This window comes from Cannabis sativa, chromosome 1 (assembly GCF_029168945.1).
Source record: "Cannabis sativa cultivar Pink pepper isolate KNU-18-1 chromosome 1, ASM2916894v1, whole genome shotgun sequence".
Classification (NCBI taxonomy): Eukaryota; Viridiplantae; Streptophyta; class Magnoliopsida; order Rosales; family Cannabaceae; genus Cannabis; species Cannabis sativa.
In genome coordinates, this window is record NC_083601.1 from 45540304 (window position 1) to 45562873 (window position 22570).

Consider the following 22570-nt stretch of genomic DNA (forward strand, 5'->3'; position numbering starts at 1 on the left):
TAAAATAAAAATTATGTTCTTTACAAGTTGAAGTTGGAGTTTAGCTTTCTTGAGCAATCGAAATTCAATAATGTAGAAAGAATACATAAAACATTCAAATCTTGTTTTTAACATGTGCGATCACTAGTTACAGTACGAAAGTTGTTCTAAAAAGATACTCTTTATTGGGATACAAAACCACATATTATGATACAAAATGTAATAAAACCATTTAAAAGATGGATTTGTTGGATCTGTATATAATGTTTAATAAAAACTTTGCCATTCCCACCAAAGTCTTGGCCAAGAAGCAGCTGATGAATAGGAGCACATTATTGATATTGATTTCGTAATCCTCTCCACCAAGACACAAGAGCATTTTTTGGTTTTTTTGGAGGTGTAAGGACGTGAAGCATGGTTTGCTTCTCTTTTGGAGTCAATGGAACACTTCTGACAAGGTTTAGAGCCATGATATGAACGCTATTCTTCTCTCTGTACCACTGGTAAGTCCATAACCCGACACCAGCACCAAACATCAGAACCTATGGCAAAACCAAATGTAAATAAAATTAACATAAATTTCAGAATAAAATGGAGGTTTTAAGTTTACAAAAGAGTAAGCCCCTTGAACAGACCGGTGATAGAAAAACGACAATAGTCTTGAAGTCAAATCCTTCGATGTTGGGTTCATATAGTACGGTATCACCAAAATCATTTTCTAGCTTTTTAAATATCTCCTTGTCTGAACTTCCTGACCGAATCTCATCACGGATTATCTGTTAAAAACATTGAATCACTAATAAGGAGAATGGATGATCTTAATTGCAAATGACTAGAACAAAAAGAACAGGAAGCTTTCACGGATTCCCATTAGAGAAGTACACATAGAGAAGTAAAAGCACCAGGGTTGCAGTGGCATGTTTAGCATGTTACCCGTTGCGAATTACAAAACTTAATCTACTACTATTGTTCAGAGGTTTCATCCCCTGTCATTTATTAAAACCCAAGTTCATATAAGACTAAATTGATCCCCTTTTAGGCATAACTAAATTTGATGCAGAGAAGAACTGACAGTCTAGTCTACACTTGACTGAAATTTTAAAGGAGTTGCTACCAAAGCCACTTAAGTAAATATAAAGAGGGGCAAAAATACCCTTTAGAAATGGAACCTACCTTTCTAAGAAGAATAGCAATATCTGCTTGAGAATCTTCAATAGACTGACTACCACATTCGGTACAGCGGACATTGTGACTGATGTTCCTAGCTCGAGCTTCAATCACCTGAGTCTTCTTCACTACATCCCCTTCTTTCTCCATTTATACAAACACCCCTTTTCAGATTCTACAAAATATTCACAAATAACAACAGAATACCGTTTAAACTTGGAGACAGTTAAGTTCACTGAAGCATTTTATCAAACATCTACAGCGCAAACAGAAACTCCCACAAAAACAAAAACAAAAAAAACATAACAAAGAAATGCAGGTGAATAAACAGAACGAAAACCCATCAATGCGGCTAGAAGCCGATAAATTAAAATTCATTAAAAAAAATGGTGCAGTTCAGAAAGATTAGAATTTCAGGTTTTGTATAAAAGAACCCAGTCGAGTGCCCAAAAAAAGACAAAAAAACTTCAATTACTTATCAGAGAATGAAGAAATGAAAATCTTGTCCTCATTCATTAGGTCTATTAACCTAAAGATGAATGATATTTATGAAAACTTACTACGAGAGTGGCCGAGAATGTTGCTATTGCTGTTGCTGCTATGAACCTGAGAAAGAGAGGCTAGACCAGAGGGAGTCAAGCTCAGCTCACGCCGAGAAAATTACCGTAAGGGTATAATTGTAACTTTGAGTTCACTAAAGAAATGTTCATGCAGTCATGCGATTGTCGTTTTATTCATATGTTGTCGTTTATTCATGAAATTGTCGTTTTTCATTATTATCGTCGTTTTTAAAAATTAATGTCGGTCCTAAAAAACATTTTGTCGTTATTTTCAAATGTTGTCGTTTCATTGATTATTGTTTTTTCCGGATTTCATATCGCTTTTACATTATTTTTGCTTCTTAATGTCGTTTTTTTTAATATAATAATCGAATTATGAATTTCGTTTCTTGTTTACTAATAATATTCTCGTCATTTTTGCTATTGTCGAAGAAAAAGAAAATATTGTCGTTTTTGCTTGAGCAAAAGAAAAAGTATTGTCATCGTTTTTTTGGTTTTACACTACACATAAATGAACTCACAATCACAAACTACTCGAAGAAAACTAATTCAGAAAAAAAAATTACTCAAAGAAAACAAAAATAGCATATAACAATTTACTCTGTAATAAGTGCTAATTTCATGGAGCGCCTTTCCTTTTGTTTCCACTACATTTCCATTGACAAAAATCACTACATGTGACAAAGACTGAATACAAAAATCGCACCCCAATCTATTACAAAAATGTATTTTACTTAAACACCAAAATCAAACTCTTATATGTTGCTTCATCTGGCTTAAGTCCCATCTTCAACATCTCATCATGAAGTTTCATGGCTTTCTTAAGTTCATTTAAACGAGAAAGTCCCTGAATCATGACTGTAAAACTGGCACTACTTAGCTTTTGGTGTCTTCTCATGTAATCAAACACTCTAACTGCTTCTTCCATTCTCCTTAACACAACCAAACCATTAAGAAGTACATTGTATGTGGTTACATCCAAACTAAGGTTCAATTTTTCCATCTTATCATGCAATTTGATAGCTGACTCTATCTGTTTGCTAAAACAGTAATGCTCCACCAATGAGCAACAAGATAATGAATCTGGTAAAAGTTCTTTGTCCAATATCACATTCAACATCTCCTCTGCTTCTCTCCATCTGCCTTTTCTACATAAAATCGCCAAGAATCCAGACAAATCTGAAGAGCAAGGACTAAATCCTCTTCTTATAAGTTTCATTAACAACTCACATACCTCCTCAGATTGCTCTTTCCTGAGAAGAACACCACCAAATGCATTATAGGTAGCCTCATTCAATACAACACCCTTTTCAGAAATCAGTTTGTATACCCAAATTGCTATATCTGTTCTCTCTTCTTTAGACAATACCCTTAGCATGTAGCCGTAAGTAGCTTCCTGCAATCCAATATTTTCATTAAAAGCTTTCCTAAAAATCATCTCAGCAGCATATGTTCGGTTCAAGCCACAAAGCTTTTGTATCAACTTATCATATTCACATAAAGGACTCATAGAAATGAGTTCTTTTTCAACCATAATACTTATTATTCTAGCAATCGCTTGAGAATTTTCATGTTTACAAGCCCCATCTAGAATCAAGCTCAAAGTACTAAAACCAGGGTTGATTTTCCTGTCATGCATCTCACTTAAGCAATCAAATGAAGCTTCAAAGTTCCCACTTTTGCTAAGACAATCAACAAGAGTGTTATATATTTCAGAACTATAAACACCCAATTCTATAATTCTAGAGATTCTTTCATGCTCCCCATTTTTACCAAAAATTCGGGCTACTAGGGACCATGTAAATAGATTTGGAGAGACCCCATTTCGAAGAATGGCACCATAAAATGACCAAGCCAGTCTAATCTCATTCCCTCGTTGAATAGCATCAAGAAGAGCATTGCAGACACTAATTGAAGGGGTATAACCATGAACTCTCATTTTGTCATAAACTTCTAAACCTTCTCTAAACAAACCCTTCCGTCCATAAGTTTCAAGTACAAAGCTCAAAGATTGGAACAGAGAATTTCTACCTTTACATGACAGAGTCAAGTGCTCTACAAGAACTGGTGCAGGGTAGCTATGAACCAGAGAATCCAAAAGGGGCTTCACAGATTGAGAAAAGCCAGACCCAAGTGAGATTTGGATGATATGACATTGGGATTTGAGGTCTGGTTCGAACCCAAGATGAGATTTGGCCCAATCAAAGAAATCCAACGATATTTGTGGGTTGTTCTGAGTCCTGTGTAGAATTTGGAGGAAAAGTGATGGGGTGAGTTTGAGGTTTTGGAGGAGTTGAACCCAGTTGTGTCTCTGTAGAAGAATAGATGAGACTTTGGAAGCTAGTTGGTTTCTCTGAACTTGGGTTCTCCAGCATTGGGAAGCTGCTGAAGATAATGAAAGTTGCTGAGAAAATCGGTGAGCCTTCTCATGGAGCATGGGTGTGTTCACTCAGTGCGTGTGGCTAAGGAATTAAGAGAACATAGACTAACACTGCAGCACAGACTATACAAGCTATGCAAAAAGTGAATTCAAAATTTTAAATTAAGATATAGTAAGACTACAAGTAACAAGTCAGAGCATTCAACTAAGTACGTAAACTAGAATCTCGATACTAAAAAATCTGAAATAGAATTCACCTTGCAATAAGTTCTTGAAATACTAAAGCAAGAGAGCATTAAAGTTTTAGTTAGATGGACCACCATATAAGTTTTTATTTTAAAAAATTAATAATAATTAATTTATCATATTATATTCGTTTTGTAAACATTCACACTATAAACTTTTAAACTTTAAATTCTATAAAACAGGACTATAGATATCATTGAGGAGTTTTATCAAACAGGTGGTAGTTATTCTTAAATAGAACTATAGTTTTCAAGTATGGTGAGAGAGAGTGAGAGATTTGAAACGTGAAGTTTATGATATTAGGAGATCAAAATCAAAGATAGATGACAGATGAGAGATTTCAATAAGAAAAAGAACGTTACCCCAAGATATATAAAGCCGGCAAAGATGATCGAAACCAGAGGAGATGGGTGGTGGTGGTGGCAGGGTAGAGACTAGAGAGGTTGTAATGTAAGGGACCAAAGTTATGATGGTGATAAAGAAAAGTGTAATCATACGTGCATTTAAAATACACACAAAACTATTAATAAAGGGAAGGTGTTTTTCAAGGTGATGGGGTATTGTTCAAATACGTTATAGCTTTATTGTCTATATTTCCGGAGGTAGTTTTGTCCTATGTGGCTTGCGTTTTGTTTTCCGCAGCTCATGGTTTGGCAAAACATGCCCTTCGGTTAGACAATGAGCTATCTTGGTTCGAGGGGCTCCACCGCCGATTGTGGTGTGCTGCATTGATAATCATGTGTGACTTTGTTCACCACGTCAAAAACAAAAAAAAATACACAAAACTAATTTTTCTAAAACGCATGCAATATTTGGCCAATATGACTAGACATGAATGGTTAGTATATGTCTAATTTTTTTTTGTGTATTTTAAGGACATATTGAATTACTTTAAAAGAAAAAACTATAGGAGGTAGGAGTCATGAGCATGTATTATGAGCTTTTCCTTATGCATCAATTGTGGTGGATATAATTTGGTGAGCTTATAACAAAGGTACACAATAATATTATGAGTAGCATTGAACATTATATATAAAAAAAATGAATAGGACTGTCGTTTTTGTGTTTTTAGGTTGCTACACAATAATTTGTCTTTTTCGCACCTCAATGAATCCTGTGTTTTCACTGCAATGCAATGTTTGTATCATTAAAATTATTTCAATATCAAAAAATATTTCTTCAAACTGAAGGGCACAAGATAAACTACACTCGTACATGTTTAAGCAAGCTTCGGGTACTGCAGAAGCTTGCAAAAAAATATATCTATATATAACATTTATGTTCTTAAGAAAGCAAAAAGAAAAGATATACATATGTAGGCCTTTCAATGTGAGCATCTGATGATGATTTTACTCCAAATTTTCCTGCGAAAACTTCGTGTTGCGCGAACCTTGTAACTTATAGGGCAGAGCAAACGTAAATTTAAGGTTTAATATCATATCTACCATAAATTGATAAGTAAACTTGTGTAAATGGCCGTGTAGGATTCCCAAAATAATTGGACCCTTTCACTCAGGTGGAATAAGTGCTATTTCGATTTCTTGGAGCGTTTTTCCTTTCGTTTCCACCACATTTCTCTTCACAAAAATCACAGCCACAAAACAAAAGGTGGCAAAGACTGAATACAGAAATTTTGCCCCAATTTGTTCCAGCAAGCGTAAGAACAATAGACCAACAAAGAAATTTACCACCTGTTAAAAGTACAGTCTTGTCAGAATAACAATTAACAAACAATAAAACATTAAACTCATCAACCATGATCAATATACTTCAACCTTTCACTTGAGCTTACCCAAGTATGTAATCATTGGACCAAACAGGCACAAAATAAAGTAAGGGCTAGGATTCAAAATATCATACTAGGAATGATCAATTCAGAAAAATTACCCAATGCACAGCCATGCAAATTGCCATAGCCTTAGCCCTGATCCGACCTGGGAATATTTCAGAAAGGAGGAGACTTGGGACTGGACCAGCACCGAGGGAAAACATGAAGACAAATCTGCATTTTCCATTTTTTGATTAGCCATACAGTAGTAACCATAGCGAAGGCAATAGAGCTTATAAAGATGCCACCATTCAGATGACATGATCTAGCAAGTCTACGTTACAATTGATTGATGATCACTTACAGAAGCATGCCACCAACAGATAGATATAATGTCCCAGATCCTGATGCTAAAGAATTTGCTGCAATCACTTGAAGAATCAATGACACTACCTATAATGAAGTACATGTCATTTGCAGGTCAACATTCATATTTCAGACAGTTTTATTTTGTTTGAGAGTTTACCATGCCAGAAAAACTCCCGAGAAGAAGCACCTTTCTTCCAAGTTTATCCATCAATATCATTGCAATAACTGATCCTGAAGTAGAAAAATATGCTAAAACTAAATACTACACGTATGTATAATTATATAAAAGGCATAATAAAAGATAATAAAAATAAACTAATATTTTACTCAAATAAAACTAGTGCAACTTCTACCAAATATAAATTCATGTGTGTGTACACAATAAGAGAGTAAAGCTATACCCAGAAGATTTGCGATTCCTACACATATGTTAGCAGCCTCCGATGGTACCCCAAAGCTCTTAAATACAGTTGAAGAGAAATAAAATACAGCGTTTATGCCAGATAGCTGTTGAAAAGCAAAAAGGGTAGACCCCATGAAAACCACTGCAAAATGTGGAAATGATAAGGTAACCATGTAGAGGGAAAAACAAATGTCATAGGTTAACAATTATAATCGAAGAGTTAATACCTTTGAAATGACGGCCATATAGTAGCTCTGAGAATTTAACTGAATCTGATTCCTCCCCTCTATCAGACTTGGACAACTCTGCCATTGCAGATTTAACATATACTGCTCCTAAAAGCTTTTCGCATTCAGCTTCAGCTTCAGTACTTTTTCCTTTCTAAATCAAGTCAGAAACATCTATCAGTATCTCAATTGAAAAAACAACCTTAACAGGGTGAAAAACAAATGAATCACATGAATCTTATTTATGCATCTAATGGTAAGTTGATTATGCAAATAACTCTGATTATTCAAGGGACATGTCAATTTAAATAAAAAATAAATAAAAATTAGCACATGATAGTATATGACCTTAAAAAGCCAATGAGGGCTCTCTGCACAAAACTCCATGAGACCAGAAAGTGTTGCAGCAGGCACAATGGATACCCAAAAACAAACCCGCCACCTAGCACATCATCATATATGTTGGAAAAGTTTCAATAGTTGAACAAATAAATATGTTACTATAATTGGCATATATGTTTAACAAACTTAGTTACTTACCAACCCTCTCTTTCCTTGGCTGGGAGTCCGATAAAAAGAGCCCCCATAATTCCAAGACATGTTGCGATTTGTGTGAAGCAACTGTACCTACCCCTTATAAAAGCTGGTGAAATCTGTTTGATGAAATAGAAAATGTTAAAAAAGGGAAAGTTGGCTATAGTTGAATCATCTATTAAAGGTTATCTCTCATACTTCTGCTACATAGAGAGCTACAACCGCTGGCCCAATGCCCATTCCAGCTCCAACTAATAACCTCCCAAGAAGCATACCCCACAGACTTTTAGTTGTTGCACTGCAAGATTGTTAATTCTATGGTAAACGTCATTTGAGTTTTAAAAAAATAATATAATAATAAATACACCAAGATAATGTAATCTGCAAGTAGAGTCTCTGATGATACCAAAAACTTAAGAGAAAATACATTCTAAATTATTGAAAACAATACAAGTCAGGTACATGAGTCACTTTTCCCTCTGTAGTTGTATACATGCTATTCGTTCCTAATAGTTTTCTCTTCCTCCTGTTTTTCTTTTTTCGAACTCTAATCAGTGTTATAAATAAATGGAAAAAAGAAGAAGGATTCCTACCAAGTAACAAGAGAAGAACTACAGCAGTGCTAGACAAATATAGAAATATCTTTCAACAAGTGCTAGAGAGCCAGGCTACTGTAAGTTTGAGACAGAATTTCTAGTTTACACTAGAAGGAAGTAAGCTTTCATACACTTATAACCTCAAACTAAAAAACTTTCAACTTTATATTGAATACTTTGTACAAGCCGAGCACTTTATTCATTGCACAACAATTTTTCCATTGTAATACATTTGCACAAAACTAACATCTTTCAGAAAAAAATAGCATTTCTATGAACTAAATAATTAATCACATTTGAAAATGAATGAACAATTGCTTGCATATGTTGCTGACCTCATTGCTGAGCCAATTATCATAGGCAATGCACAGAGCTGGAATGCCCTTCGACGACCAACTCCATCTGCAAGCCACCCACTAAATAGAGATCCAACAAAAGCACCTCCTAAACATGTACTTACCACTAGACCTACACCAACATAAGAATAGAATATATCAATAAAATTTCTTTGGAGAAGAAAAGAAAATACCAAATTTGAGTGCTTGAAAGAACACAGAGAACATTAAGACTGCTATGAAATAAAGTACCTTCAGCTAAAGTATTCCCACTGAAGCCAAGATCCACAGAAATACTCTCTAGTGTCTCATTGACCACACTGCATAGCATAAGAACAGAGTAAATAATCTATGCACATATTCATGATAAATAATAAGTAAAAGAACAAGAACAATTTGGTAGATACCCGAGATGGTATCCAAACAAGAATGAAGAAATCGCAGCAACAAGCATATGCGGTAAAGAACGTCTCCATGAGGGGTTGACAGTATCTTTGCCATTCACTAAACGTTCTATAAATGTCCATACAAGAATTTAACACGGCTGTCAGTATCACCAGTGATATAGAACCTAAATCAGAGCATTGCTCTAGAAATTAATAATGCCAATACCCAGATACCCACAACAAATAACTACATCTGTATAAAATCATTTGAAATACTATTTTAAGCAAAATCTACTTGTAAAACAAGAATCCCAACAACAAGAACATGGAAATTAGAAATGATGAAAGATGATTTGAAAGAGTACCAGAACTTCCATCTTTGTCATAACCATTGAAATAATCCCTCGCTGGTCCACGCTTGTACGTGGAAAAAGCGTCGTGGAGACGCCCTCTCATATCAAATATTATAAAACCTCCAACTTCCGCAAGAGGGTGCTCTACGACCGACTGCAAATACTATGCTTGTAAATGTACACACAGAGTTTCAGCATATTACATTTTCTTCAAAAAAAAAAAAAAATTAAGCAATAACTGAATAAATCAAATAAGACAAATATACAGAGAGAGAGAGAACCTTGTAGAAATGCAGAGGTACGAAACAGTGAGATTAAAATGAATCTGAGATAGAAGACGATGCTAAAATGCGCCACAATCAGTGACACTGTAAGTATAAAGAGACAAGGAAATCTGAGCGATTGAGCGTGTGAAATCTTTTCTTCTTCTTCTTTAATTGTGTAATGTAATGGCAGAGATGTTAGATTTTAGAGAGAGAGAAAGAAAAAGGAGTCGTACATAGGAATGATGATGATACTGACGATTGTACTACTGCAAATCACATCACATGGTAATGGTAATGGTAATGGTAGTGAGTCTAAATCTAATGAGACCCTTTTTTAGAAAAATAAATAATAATAATAATAAAAGGTAAATCTTAAGCAGAAAGACAAAGATGGTAAAGGAAGCAAAAGAGAACGACACCTGTCCCCTAATAGTTGTCAATGCCCGGATCAGGTGTTTTGCATCTTTCAGATCTCTCCAATCAATTTCGGACACCAATTTATTTAACATCCAAACTCTAATATCTCAACTTTTGTTTGTATTATTGTTAACAAGGTTATTAGCCTACTACTAGTTCAGTATTAACTAATTAATTTTTTTTTATTGAAGGAGTATTAATTCACTAATTAATATATTATATATTTTCCCTTACTCCTAATTATTGGGAGGAAATTAGGAGAGTCAGCAGCAAGAGTAAGCAATATACGTAAGTATTATTAAACGACTACTACTCAATTAGTTTAATAGTGACAATTAAAATAGGTTAATTAAGATTTTTGACCCGTGAACTTTTAAGGTTGTTGAAAATGCTCCCTGAACTATCGAGATTGTTGGATTTAAGGATTTTTGTCTAATTTCATTCAATTTTACTATTTCAGTGATTGCTTATGTACTAAATCATGCTCCCCAAATTCTTCTGATATCTACCAAATCATGTCCCTTGAACTTTGATATGTACTAAATTATAGCCCCTAAACCTTTATCTATGTTAGACTTTTTTCTAATTTAGTCTTTAAATCCAACAATCTCAATAGTTCAGGGAGTATTTTTAACGAGCTTAAAAGTTCAAGAAACATAATCTGATACATGTCAAAGTTTAAGCTGATACATGTCAAAGTTTAAGGACAAAAATCCTAATTAGGCATTAAAATATCGTTGGGAGCAAATTAAAGTAAGAATAAGATTTTTCAACAAATGATATTGAGGTGGGAAACTGGGAATATGAGATCTACATCTATTTACAACTACAACTTCAAATGCTGAGCCGATTGATATATTATATGGCCAGACAAATTAATTATGTAGGACCCAACCTACCATTCAAATTCAATCACAGACAAGGTCCATTATTACTGCTACCACTATTAATTTATTTTCAACTCTTGTTTTCTTTGGTGCTAAAGTTAATCTGCACAACTATACAATTGACCTTTCACAAATTTTGATTTGATTAAAAACAAAGCAATTACAACTTAAACCTTAATTCCTCAGAATTATAATCAAATCGTCATTAGATAATGATGCCTAATCTGCACCCACTCTAAACATTTGGAGACATGCAAAAGAAAAAAAAAAAGATAGTTAATTAGTTAACTTAAAAAATTAGCCAATCTTGCAACCTTTCAAATCGTTTTTTTACAAAAATAAATAAATAAATAGCATATGCTTAATAATACTTATTAAGATAGTAAACTTCTTAACAAAAATACTATTCCTAACGAAATATATAAATTATAACAATTAAACATCGATAAAGACACATTTTTTTCAACAACAAACTTAAATTCCCTTCAAAAAAAAAAAAGTACAACGACAACAACAAATTTAAGTTTGGGGGGGGAGGGATGAAGTAGGTGTCATTGTAAGAAGACGTGGTACAAGAGAAATTAACTCCGATTCAGGGAAAAATTAAATGCTCTTATTACAAATAAATCAACAAAAAAACCTTGTTAGCTTTTTTTAAGCTTAATCATCTGTAACAATAAGATCCATGATATACAAGCGAGTAAATAGTTACATACATATCAAAGTTTATTAAAAAGAAAAAATTCACTATGGCTGCCTAAACACCTTAACCAAATCACAACCATCAAATGAGTATGGATGAAAGAAAATAAAAAATCGAGCAGTGCTGAGCAACCCAATAGCGTTCACCCGAGTATACGATAACGGCACCATGAATTTAAGAGTTGGGGGCCCTTCAAACCTCAAGAGTTTCTTTTTTTCTTTTTTTTCTTTACTATGAACTCATGGTCTGGATCTGTAAAGTGTAAACAGAAATAATCAGGGTGTAATGTCTCAGCAAAGGTGGCTTTTTTATTAATAAAAAAAAACATGTGAATAAAAAGGAGCAATTTGTTCAGTCTTGCGTAACACATACCTTGTTCACAAGCAGATTGACTTGCTCTCTGTACATCTCCTTCAAGTCTATAATATCAGCACGGAGTTCCTCCAACTACAAATAAAGCAACGATCGTGAATCAGCGAATCAGCAACTGACAGCTAAATTCTCGGTATAATCAAAAGTACAAACGTGCCACATTTTGTGGAAGAATTATTAAATCCTTAGTGGTTGTCTTGAATGCATGTCAATGCAAGGAAGTGATTTCTTTTTTAAGCATCAAAGACAAGGCTTCGTTTCGAAGAAACAGAAAAGTTTGGACCTCATCTTACTAAATAATATAAGACCAACCACTACCCACCCCACAACATTTAAACTTGAGGCCAAATCCATTTACGATCAAAGCAGAAGGAACCAAAGTGAAGCAATCTATACCTCCTCGTCTCGTTCACCCATTAGCTCCAGTGCAGCAGAATGTCTCCTCCTCAGAGATTCTAGCTCTGCCTTTATACCAGGAACTGTGGCAGCCTCTGCTCGTAGTTTTTCACACTGTAAAAGTGTACACAATTCTCAAGCTCAGTTACACAGACAGACATTAAAAAAAAAGGAAGAAAAAGAAAACAACAGAACAAGACGAGGAAAAAACAAACATAAAAGTGAAGAAATAGGAGCCCACCTGCTCAGTCATTTGGACCAACTCCTCAGCAAGAGAATCACGTATTGATTCCATTGTTGCCTGAAGTAAGTAAATTATCAGAGTATTAATAAAACTGTGTAAAGATGAAAACTTAAGTAGTACAGAATCAGTTGAAGAAAAAAGAAGAAACTTTTTTGACACAAACAAAAGCAGCTCTTTGCAAAGCTCTGATATGAATTGAGATACAGCACCCAACATAGAAAAGGAAATGTAGAGCCAAAATAGTTAAACACTAGAGCTTATGAGGAAAGAAAAAAACGCACCAAGCGGGACATGTATGATGCAAGTTCACCCTCCTTTTGCCGAAGGGCAGATTCAAAAGCACCAGGTGTCATGCTCTTCATATAATAGGGATTCATGGCTGGCTCCCCAGCACTCCTCCTCTCAGATAAATTGTCAGAAGAGTCCAGAGATGCTTGTAGATAGTAGCTTTCTTCCATACTGCCAAGGCTGCTAGCATTTGAAAGTTTTCGGCTCAAGTTTCCTGCAAGAAGTTAGAGATTAGCAATCACAGACCACACAAATTAAACAGAGTGATGTTGAAGTTAAAAAAAATATGTAAATTACAATCCAAGGATCAAACCATTCTCAAAAGCAGAATTCTGCCTAGTAGGAGTCTGATCAGATGCAGCAGCTGAATGAACACGAGCTGTCCTTTCCATATCCAGCCGAGCAGCTTTCTCCTTCTCTATTTCCTGACAAAATTCAAAAGCTTAAATCAGTGATTTTGAAGAGAATTAATACCAAACAAATGCATTGTTATAGTCTACTGCAAACTTATTTTTTAATAAAGATACCGATATTTTTTTCGTTTTGCTTTGTGGGGGATACCTAAAATTTTATAAATTGCATTATTTTAAGATAAAATTACTAAGAAAAATGAAACTTCTCTAAGCATTAAACTTTAAAGAGAAACAAACAAAAGAGCAGGAATTTCCTCAGTCAATTCCTTCATCACATTCCTAACTCAAACATACCTCTCAACCTGGCAACAAAAAAACTTTGAAAAGAAGAATGAATCCTTGTTCACCAAAAATATTATAACAAAGAACCGGATACTCAAAGAAAATAAATACAAAATAATGAACTCCAAGAATCCAAAAAAACAATAAAAACAAAAAAAAATGTTCTTTTTTGTATGAGACCAAGAGGCTACAGCCACTTGGTTGGCAGATCGCTTCACAAACATCACAGAAACATTAGAAAGAACTGATAGAAGTCTTTCACAGCACTACAACGGATGTAGAAACAAAAGCATCACCTGTTGTAACAGTTCCCTGTGCATCAGAGCCTCTTGTAACTCTTGCTTATGTTTACGTTTGAGTTCCCTAATTTGTTCTTCAAGTTGGGTAACACGGCCTTCCTGAGTGTCAGCTTCCTCCTTTGCTACAAGGTACTCCTGCCTATTTTCAGCTGCCCTTTGTCTTTCTTTTTCAAGAGATTTACTTAACTGTGTTTGTTCGGCTCTAAGGCAAGAAATCTGGAATATAGATAATGTGTGAGCACATGCCATATAAATGAAATTCCTTTGTAAGAAACAAACATTAACCCTTAAGGACAACCTATACCTGTGCCTCAAGAACATTAATTCGAGATAAGGTTTGAGAAAGACGTTCGTTCACAGATCGTTCTCTTTCCTCAGCAGCTGCAGCTTTGCCCTCCGCTTCCTATTAGATTTGAGAAGAATAAATGACAGAAGCAAGTTCCAACCAAACAATAACTAGCAGAAACAAATTACAAACCTGGAGTCGGGAGTTAAGGGATCTCTCTACAGCAGCCCAAGCTTCTGCCCTTCTTGCATTTGTATCCTGTTACCAATAAATGGAAGGGACTCAACACTCAAGCAATAAAACAACCTAATTGGTTACAACATTGAAGGAAATGAAATACCACTAGCCGAAACACAATTTATTCTTTGTAATAGATCAAAAGTTTATTAATAACATGCTGCACCTGCATAGCTTCAATCTGCCTTAGAAGGGGCCTTGTAGAATCAGGAACTTGTGTAATCAACTCCTCACATCGGCGCTCACTTTCCTGGATAAAACAAACAAATTAAATTTGCAAAAATAAAGGCGAAGAGCGAACAAGGATAGCAAGATTAGTCAAGGGAGTTGTACTCACTTGATAACGCTTCTGAAGATCTTCAATGTCTCGACGAAGCATGTCTTCTCTAAATACAGCCTTGACAATAACAAAGAACATAAATTAAATAATGAGTCTAACTAAGCAGAAGATTTAATAAAATTAAACAGAACAAAAACCTGCTGCTCGTTTCTGCTTAGCGTTTGCCTCAATTCATCTAGTGCCTGAACTAACATAGACTCACGTTCCTCGGCCTCTCTCAAGCGACTCTCTAGTTCAGATCTGGCCTCGTTGTTGGCTCTTGCTTCTGCTAAGGCTTCAGCTTCCTTGGCAGCATTTAAAGCATTAGTATAGTATTCCTTTTGCAATGTAAGTTCTGACTGGTGTCTTTCTATTGTTTCCTGCAACAATTTCTCCGTTGCTGTCTTGTCTCTCTTGATGCTCTCAACTTTATTCTCTTCTACCTGGATGTAAAATAAGAGTTATTCACAACTCACTTTAAATTGTTTCAGAAAAGAAATGAATGAAACTAACAATTATTTAGCTGGTGAAACTTCTTTCATTAAAATGGTTTGACAACATTTACATATCCATTAAACTTTCTACTACAACTACCGGGTAATCATATATGCATGAACTACTATTTCTGTGTTTTCTCATCAAGGTCTTAAATAAATTTGCATGATTTCATATACATTTAAAGTACAGTATAGCTAAACAATATCCTACTAGTCTCACATATGAGAACGTGAACTTAAATTTGAAGTGAAGCAAATGCTGGAGATTAGCCAATTTATATGAAAGAAACCTAAATCCACCCACATTCTCTAGAAAGAGTACTCTTAACTTTCAAATGAGTGGAACAAACACTAAGCCAAATATATTTATGTCATAAAGGTCATGCACATTGAAAGAGTTAGTGTGACACTAAGAGAAACGGTCATTTCAGACAAATAAAGCAATAATCATGAACTTATAGCACGTCATAGGAATCACTGACCTGAAGCTTAGTAATGAAGACTTTCTTCTCTTCTTCAAGCTCCCTAATCTAGCTTTCACAAAGCATTGATGCAAGTTAAACATTAATATAGATAAAAATTGAAACTAATAGAAGACAAGTATGAAGAACCACACAATTTGAAAAAAAATCCTTTAATACCTGAGCCCTTAATTTTCTAATTTGACCCTCTTGAGCAGCCTGCTTTTTGGAAAGCTCTTCACCTGTACAATATTAACATATACAAAATAAAGTTGGCTGGTTTTATTGAATTAAGCTGACATACCAGACATGATATAACAAAACCATATCAAAACTAGTTCACCTACCTTCAGCCATAACCTGTGTAATAATTTCATCCTTTTCCTTGAGAAGAGCAGCTGCATCACTTTTTCTATTTTGTTCTCTTCGAAGAGTATCCCTTTCCTTAGTAAGAGCATATACCTGAAATCATGCATAATAAACAGAAAAATCAAACATTTAACCCATAACAGAGAAAATTACTTAAGATGTGCTTCTCCATGAGTTTAAATTAAAATAACATAAAAACAGAGTACCCATCTAATGGATGGAGCATTAGCACCCAACTGGAGCTCGTGTTCAATCAGCATTTTTCATATAAATCCTTCTAAATGGCAACCAGGAACTTATCAATCACTGGCCATTAATACTTGCAGTTAAGATAAGGGTAAACATAGCATGATACACCACAGTAGAGTCAATGACACAAATGAGGGAATCTGAGAGTGATTTTTAGCTAAATTCCCAGGAAATTCAAGAGACCTGTTTGTCCCCTAGAGGTATTGCTCAATACATATTAGAATTTGCATATCTTACACTCACATTAAATTTATTTACATAAACTTTCAAAAGAAAACAGAATCTAGGAATTCCTAAGACAATGTGCTTGATCCCAAAATAATTAAATGTCCACAATTATCCAATGTCAAAATCTGCTCACCAATTATGATGTCCTACGCATAGGCCTGATGAATTGGCGGTCTAACATAGCAATTGTGAACATACTGATGTAACTCATTACTTATTTGGAACAAAGTTCATCTTGAACTGTAACTGTTTTCATCACATAAATTTCAATGGGAAAGGTCATTAACTACATGTTTACTTGCAATCTAGATGGCATGGCCTGTGGAGAAAATTCTCCATTCTAGAGTATTAACTGTTTACTGTGTCGTCTTACATGTTAAACACTCAGAAGTGAAACTAACACACAAACAAGAGTAACAAAACACATATACCTTCCTTTCAAGAGCTGCAACCCTCTGATGGTATTCTTCTCTCAAAGTCTCAACTTCTGCATCACTTGGTTTCCTCTGATGGATGCATCAGTTTCAGAAGTTAGAAATTGAACATCTAAAAAATGTCTCTGGCACTAATGTGAAATGAAGTAAACGAACACAGATAAATATATTCTACACACCTTCAACTCCTCAATCACAACTTTTAATTGTTCATTTTCGTTCATTAACTTGGCAATCTCGTCAGCCTTTGACTGGAAAGTTCAGATAGATATGAAGTTCAGAACTGTAGAATGCAATTCAAGAAAAGCATAGAACATATCAAAAGAACACAAGAAAGATTGTACAATATCATCTGAAGACACACCTGAGCCTGTCTTGCCGCACCTTGCAATGCAGTTTCCATCATTTTCATATCCTTTTTCACTCTCTCAAGTTCAAAAGCAAGATCTGTTCCTGACATTAAATGTTGTTCTCTGATGTCCTTCTGTTTCTCATCAACATGCTGATCTGAACCAGCTGTTTTAACAAATGTGCTATTCTCATTTGAAATCACCTCCAAAACTGTCTGAGAAGCCTCATGTGAATGAGGTGGTGTACTTGGAAGATCATCATTAGAAGATTTTTCAGCACTGTCACTTTCCTCAGCAGCAGAGGGCTCTGCCTCTCTTGTAACTCTTGTACTTGTATCTCCCAACTCCCCAGTTTGGACTCGAGATAAAATCTCTACGCTCTCCTCACCTTGTGACATATGTTCATCAGAGATCCCTAATTGCATGTTACTTTCATCAGTGCTCTGGCTCTCTACTTCTGCTTTCTGTTCATGCATTTTCACATTCTCAGTAGTTAAATCATGTGATTCATCTGGCACGAAAGCAGTGCCCTCACCTTGATCAACTTCCACTTCAGTTACTCCTGAATTCTCTTGTGCTAAATCAAAACTCCCCGAGTTTCCATCTCCTGAAATCTCCCTCTTTTCCAGACTTTCAACAGAATCTGACAGCTCCAGATTCTCAACAGCAGGTTCAGACACCACTGGTGATATAGTTTCAGGTTTTTCAGGACTTGACAGAACAACATTTGTTTCGTCTTGCATTTCTGAATGTTCATCATGTTTTTCTGTTGTTAAATTCTCACTGTCTTCCTCGGCAGTGGCAGTTTGTTCGCTAGCAGAATGTGATGAAATGTCCACCCGTTCCCCTTCATGTTCCTCTGATGTAGATGGATGTTCTGGATATTCATGCTCTCCTAATGGTTTATCACCTTCAGGTGATTCAGGAGTTTCAGGTTTTTCTGATGATTCAGAACTACCTTCCTCACTTTTTTGCCCCATAAAGGCCATAACAGTGGATGAATTCCATAGCCCAGATGCTGACAGACATATAAGAAGAAATCAATCAATCCAAAAAAGTTCATTTTCTTCACATATAATATAACACAACAACAACTGAAAACATAACTTCTAAGGGAAAATGGGGTAATGAAACAGTAGTACAAGGGTTTTTCCTAATGAGGATAGAATAATATAGTCAATTCGTAGGAAAATAATCCCTGGTTTAAAAAATGTACTCTAGCCACTATTGAAACTCATAACACAGAAGTAGTACCTTCATTGCTGGAATCAGCCTTCTCTTTATCTTTCTCATCGAAACCAAGAGCGCTATCAAAATTCTTCTCGATATTCTTAACGCTCTCTTGGATCTTATTCACCGCGCCAGCGATATCAGCGAAATTACCCAAAGAAACCTTCCCACTAAACCACGCCATCTTCTGGCTATATAATCAAATCAGATTAACAATTCGAAAACACCATCAATAACTCTCTACACATTCACATCCGCAAAGATTTCTCACAAAAAGAAAGAATGGGATCAAGGCTATCAAATTAAGATTGCTGCGACGTAGATCCGAATCGTAATGGGTAGAATCCAAAAACCCTTTCTTATTATAATTTTCCGGTAAATTGAGATTTATACAAGAAATTAACAAAAAAGAGTAAGAACTAAGAACCAACCTGGTGTGGGGTGGTCAGAATTGAGTTGAGTTGCCGTGAATGTGAATGTGAATCAAATCAACGAGTTTTGTGCTTCATTGAGCTTACTACTGGGATGATTATCTTGTCCTTCGGAATTCCTCCTTTTCGAAGAGAAAATATATGAAAAGCGGAAAAGGGACACCGCGTGTGGTGTGGTTCTTTGATGAAATAGACGGAGGATCGATCTGATATTACTGTATAGCTACTAAGATTAATTAATTAATTAATTAATTTTGTGTTAAAACAATAAATTAATGGTTATTTAAGATATTTGCCAACATGACATATGTATTATTATGCCTTTGATTTTTTTAGGTTGTTATTTTAAATGTTGTAAATTAATTATTTTGTCAAATTTTATGTAAACAAAATGATAATATGTTGTTACATCAGCAGCACTACATGTATAATTTAACGAATAAATAAAAAATATACATTTTAAAACATTCATTAAACTAAAAATCAATTAATAATAATAAAATTACGTAAAATTAAATTTAAAATAATTAAATTATTTTTTAAAAATTAATTACACACGTGTCGGCGTTGACATGGCAACTTATTAAGCAACCATGTCATCGTTTTGTTTGTCATGCGTGATAAAACTTGATCGAATGATTGATTTATAATACCCTGAATAGTTTAGGGACCATTTGTAACGAGCTGAAGTTCAGGTAGAACAATAATACATATATCATAATTCGAGGATAAAAATCGTAAATAGCCTAAAATAATAAATTAATTATTGTTTTTATGTAAATTAATTAATTATTGTTTTCATGTCGATGGATGGTTGTGTGGTGTCCAATTTTTTTTTACGTTTATTGATTATTTAGCCGATCAGAGTTGCATAGAATTGTATCGTTTTTTCTTTTTAAGGGATTGTCATGAAGTCGATCTAGTACGTATCCATAATTAGAACAATTTTAACTTACAATCCTGTTGGAGTAGGTCGAATATTAGTGTGGTGATAGTGTCTGCTTTGAATTTTCAGAGTTAGTTTGTTGATGTGTTATGGCAAGCGACTATCAGTGTGCGTAAGGAGCTAGCTATGGTGGCTCGCGCAATTTGAAAGGTTGGAAATGATATAACTTAGAAAGACAATACTTCTTTAGTTAGATTGATGCTTAATCAATGACAAAGTACTCAGTTAAGAAAAATGTGATCATTATTTATGCCTCATAGTCTGAATAATGTCTTAGAACATTGAGTTAAATGATATTTGAATTCAATTAAGATAAATGTTGATGAACAATCTTTGACTCATAAGGTCTTTTCGGGGTAGGTAGGGGGTACCTCGGGATGGTAATGGTCGCGAGAAAACTTTTCTATTAGTCAGGACTCGGGTTGGTCGTGTTCAACTTGCAATGGCGTAAGTGGTTTGTAAAGTCTTTTTTTGGCAAGTTAGTTGACAAAATATTTTTTTCTTTTATGGTAAGATTCTTGTGCATTCATAACCGATTTCTTACCTTGTTTATTCGGTTTATAGTTGCTCTTTTCTTTGTTAGGAAAGTTGCACTTTTCAGCTCAACTTTCCTTTGTTTGGAAACTTCTTAAAAGAGAAGCAATTCTCTTTTGGAAAGTTGTTTTTTTTTAGGGAAACTTTGATTATTGCCTTTTCCTTATTGATTTCGATTGTATCATGATACAATTAGAATATCTAATCTGTTTTTGGCAGGAATCAAGCATTAATAGAGGATCAGACCCGATTATAGCAAGTTTCCCGTTTCTGGTCTGATCTGCTGCGTCAGCATCCGAATCTGATGCTGCAAATAGTGTTTTCTTAGAAAAGTTTTTGTACAGCTGTAGATTCGATCTTGTAACTGTCTCTAAGGTTTCTATGTTCTATAAATAGAGCCTAGAGAACAGCCATTCGAATCAACTCTTCCATTATTCATTTTTTGCACTTATCTTATTTGAGAGAATAGAGTTTCTTTGTTTTGTGAGAACCTAGTTGTTCATCTAGGATCTAGTTGTTTATTTCTGTTCTTATTCTGTCCTAGAGGTGTTGAAGAACTACTTGACTGAACAAGAGATTGGTCTTCGGGAGAAGACTTGATAAAGCCTTACTTCGGGAGGAAGTAAGCACTTGGTCTTCGGGAGAAAACTTGTTGAAGCCTTACTTCGGGAGGAAGTAAGCACTCACACTTCAAAGACGAAGGGAGTTCGGGCTTGAAGGTGTTTCAAGAAGTCAGATTCATAAAGTGGATTACAAAGGATTGCGGTAATACTTTAGAGGGAGTCTAAACTTGTTTAAGTCAATTGTCTTTGTAATTTTGATACTTTATTAATTGATTTCATTCTCTGGGCGTGGCCCCGTGGACTAGTAGTGTTCGGGAGAACACTGATATCACGTATAAATCTCTTGTGTCAAGTTATTTAATTTTCTGCAAATATTTTATATTTTGCCTGTTCTGTTTTGTTGCTGCAAAACTGGTTTCTGCAGTAACAAAATTACTTTCTGCCTCTGCAAGAGTATACAGTTTTATATTTTCGTATATATAATTGACATTTGCAAAAACTCGGTTTTTCATGGTTGAAATTAATGAGGCTTTGAGTTGGATTAAGTGTACGAATTGGCAATTTTATTATTGAAACTGATTGTTTAATCATTGTTCAAACAATTCATAGTACGGTGCATATGTAATTTCTATTTGGTTCTTTAGTTAATGATTGTAAGTTTTTCTTAGCTTCTTTAAGTTTTGTTAAACATTTTTCAAATAAGATTGTATATTGTGTTGCTCGTAATTCTTATTCATTTTAGATCGTGTTTTTAGTGAGAGTGAATTGTAATGGCAACAATTTTAACTTACAAATCTTAAATAATTAATTTATGATTTTTCTTTATAATTTTTTATATATAACAAATATAATTTTATTTATAAATCAATAAATGTATAATTTGTACGCAATAATTGTACTCCTTGTCTCCTATTTTAAAATGTATTTAGAATTTTTTTTTTTGACAAATTAAAATGTATTTAGAATTAGTGCAACGATTACTAAATAATAATTAGAATTTGAATTGTATAAAAGGGAACAAATGAAAAAGAATCACAACTAGTATTTGTATAATTGTTTGGATACAAAATTATTATAAGTTGTAAACATTGTGAGTTTCCATTCTCTTTTGTTTAATTTTTATTTTTTTGAACTGGAAATTTTTGGTTTTCAAGTTAGATTTTGATTTCTCGTATGGGAAGTTTTGGTGGGTTTGCCCATGCTGTTGGATTGAAATGGAGTTTCAATGGAGGACCAAGATGTGTAGTTTCGATGGAGGACCGAGGTGGAGTTTGGGAGGATTGAGGTAGATGGAGCTTCGAGAGAGGAATGGTGGTCTGTAAATGAGAAAAAAAAAAATAGAAAAGAAAGAGAAAGAGAAGAGAAATTTGTTTTTTTTTTAATGTTTTTTTTTTAAAAAAATTTAAATTAGCTTATTTTTAATTTTACTTATTTTAAAATATTTATTTATGTGTGCTAATAAAAGAGCCTAAATGCTAAAAAACTTGGGTTAAAAAATTTTACCGTCAAAAATTAAATTTTAGGGATTAATTACTAGCGAAGTAATAATATTAGAGTTATGGCATA

The 22570-nt window shown here is 34.4% G+C and overlaps 4 protein-coding genes across 7 annotated transcripts; all 4 read right to left on the reverse strand.

The window, feature by feature from the left end:
* Positions 1-33: 33 nt before the first annotated feature.
* LOC115704042 (cytochrome c-type biogenesis CcmH-like mitochondrial protein) lies at positions 34-1861 on the reverse strand. The gene is made up of 4 exons (XM_030631265.2): positions 1707-1861; positions 1153-1321; positions 615-755; positions 34-521 (listed from the first exon to the last, which is right to left on the reverse strand). Exons 2-4 carry the CDS (start codon positions 1294-1296, stop codon positions 312-314), a joined length of 495 nt encoding a protein of 164 aa, XP_030487125.1. The 5' UTR covers positions 1297-1321; positions 1707-1861; the 3' UTR covers positions 34-311.
* A 454-nt stretch (positions 1862-2315) lies between these two features.
* Positions 2316-5046, reverse strand: LOC115704445 (pentatricopeptide repeat-containing protein At4g21170). 2 transcript variants are annotated; one of them, XM_061117365.1, is made up of 2 exons: positions 4695-5046; positions 2316-4209 (listed from the first exon to the last, which is right to left on the reverse strand). In XM_061117365.1, the coding sequence occupies exon 2, from the start codon at positions 4141-4143 to the stop codon at positions 2437-2439; it is 1707 nt and encodes a 568-aa protein (XP_060973348.1). In that variant the 5' UTR covers positions 4144-4209; positions 4695-5046; the 3' UTR covers positions 2316-2436. The 2 variants fall into 2 exon arrangements, with proteins under 2 accessions (XP_060973348.1, XP_030487513.2); XM_030631653.2 differs by having other exon boundaries at positions 2316-4218; positions 4695-5045.
* A 405-nt stretch (positions 5047-5451) lies between these two features.
* Positions 5452-10008, reverse strand: LOC115707827 (probable plastidic glucose transporter 3). Of its 3 annotated transcripts, none has more exons than XM_030635908.2 (14): positions 9585-10008; positions 9316-9457; positions 8972-9077; positions 8817-8884; positions 8565-8697; positions 7832-7931; positions 7640-7752; positions 7448-7541; positions 7100-7253; positions 6871-7014; positions 6627-6700; positions 6465-6553; positions 6220-6334; positions 5452-6023 (listed from the first exon to the last, which is right to left on the reverse strand). In XM_030635908.2, exons 2-14 carry the CDS (start codon positions 9404-9406, stop codon positions 5841-5843), a joined length of 1464 nt encoding a protein of 487 aa, XP_030491768.2. In that variant the 5' UTR covers positions 9407-9457; positions 9585-10008; the 3' UTR covers positions 5452-5840. The 3 variants fall into 3 exon arrangements, with proteins under 3 accessions (XP_030491768.2, XP_030491767.2, XP_030491766.2); XM_030635907.2 differs by having other exon boundaries at positions 9316-9471; XM_030635906.2 differs by having other exon boundaries at positions 9316-9466; positions 9585-10007.
* A 1456-nt stretch (positions 10009-11464) lies between these two features.
* Positions 11465-19265, reverse strand: LOC115707828 (golgin candidate 5). The gene is made up of 20 exons (XM_030635909.2): positions 18962-19265; positions 18555-18721; positions 17315-18318; positions 17130-17201; positions 16948-17022; positions 16018-16132; positions 15851-15912; positions 15692-15739; positions 14871-15155; positions 14731-14790; positions 14560-14643; positions 14349-14414; positions 14175-14273; positions 13868-14086; positions 13190-13301; positions 12870-13090; positions 12586-12645; positions 12345-12458; positions 11949-12023; positions 11465-11828 (listed from the first exon to the last, which is right to left on the reverse strand). The coding sequence occupies exons 2-20, from the start codon at positions 18712-18714 to the stop codon at positions 11808-11810; spliced, it is 2952 nt and encodes a 983-aa protein (XP_030491769.2). The 5' UTR covers positions 18715-18721; positions 18962-19265; the 3' UTR covers positions 11465-11807.
* Positions 19266-22570: the final 3305 nt, after the last annotated feature.

Coding starts and splice junctions, on each gene's coding strand:
- LOC115704042 (XM_030631265.2), bottom strand. CDS start 1,296: ATGGAGAAAGAAGGGGATGTAGTGAAGAAGACTCAGGTGATTGAAGCT. Junction 756..1,152: donor TTGCTATTCTTCTTAGAAAG/GTAGGTTCCATT, acceptor TGTTTTTAACAG/ATAATCCGTGATGAGATTCG. Junction 522..614: donor TTGTCGTTTTTCTATCACCG/GTCTGTTCAAGG, acceptor GTTTTGCCATAG/GTTCTGATGTTTGGTGCTGG.
- LOC115704445 (XM_061117365.1), bottom strand. CDS start 4,143: ATGCTCCATGAGAAGGCTCACCGATTTTCTCAGCAACTTTCATTATCT.
- LOC115707827 (XM_030635908.2), bottom strand. CDS start 9,406: ATGAGAGGGCGTCTCCACGACGCTTTTTCCACGTACAAGCGTGGACCA. Junction 7,753..7,831: donor TAGCTCTCTATGTAGCAGAA/GTATGAGAGATA, acceptor TTCATCAAACAG/ATTTCACCAGCTTTTATAAG. Junction 7,015..7,099: donor ATATGGCCGTCATTTCAAAG/GTATTAACTCTT, acceptor CACATTTTGCAG/TGGTTTTCATGGGGTCTACC.
- LOC115707828 (XM_030635909.2), bottom strand. CDS start 18,714: ATGGCGTGGTTTAGTGGGAAGGTTTCTTTGGGTAATTTCGCTGATATC. Junction 15,913..16,017: donor TACACAGGTTATGGCTGAAG/GTAGGTGAACTA, acceptor AATATTGTACAG/GTGAAGAGCTTTCCAAAAAG. Junction 14,087..14,174: donor TTAATGTTCTTGAGGCACAG/GTATAGGTTGTC, acceptor TCTATATTCCAG/ATTTCTTGCCTTAGAGCCGA.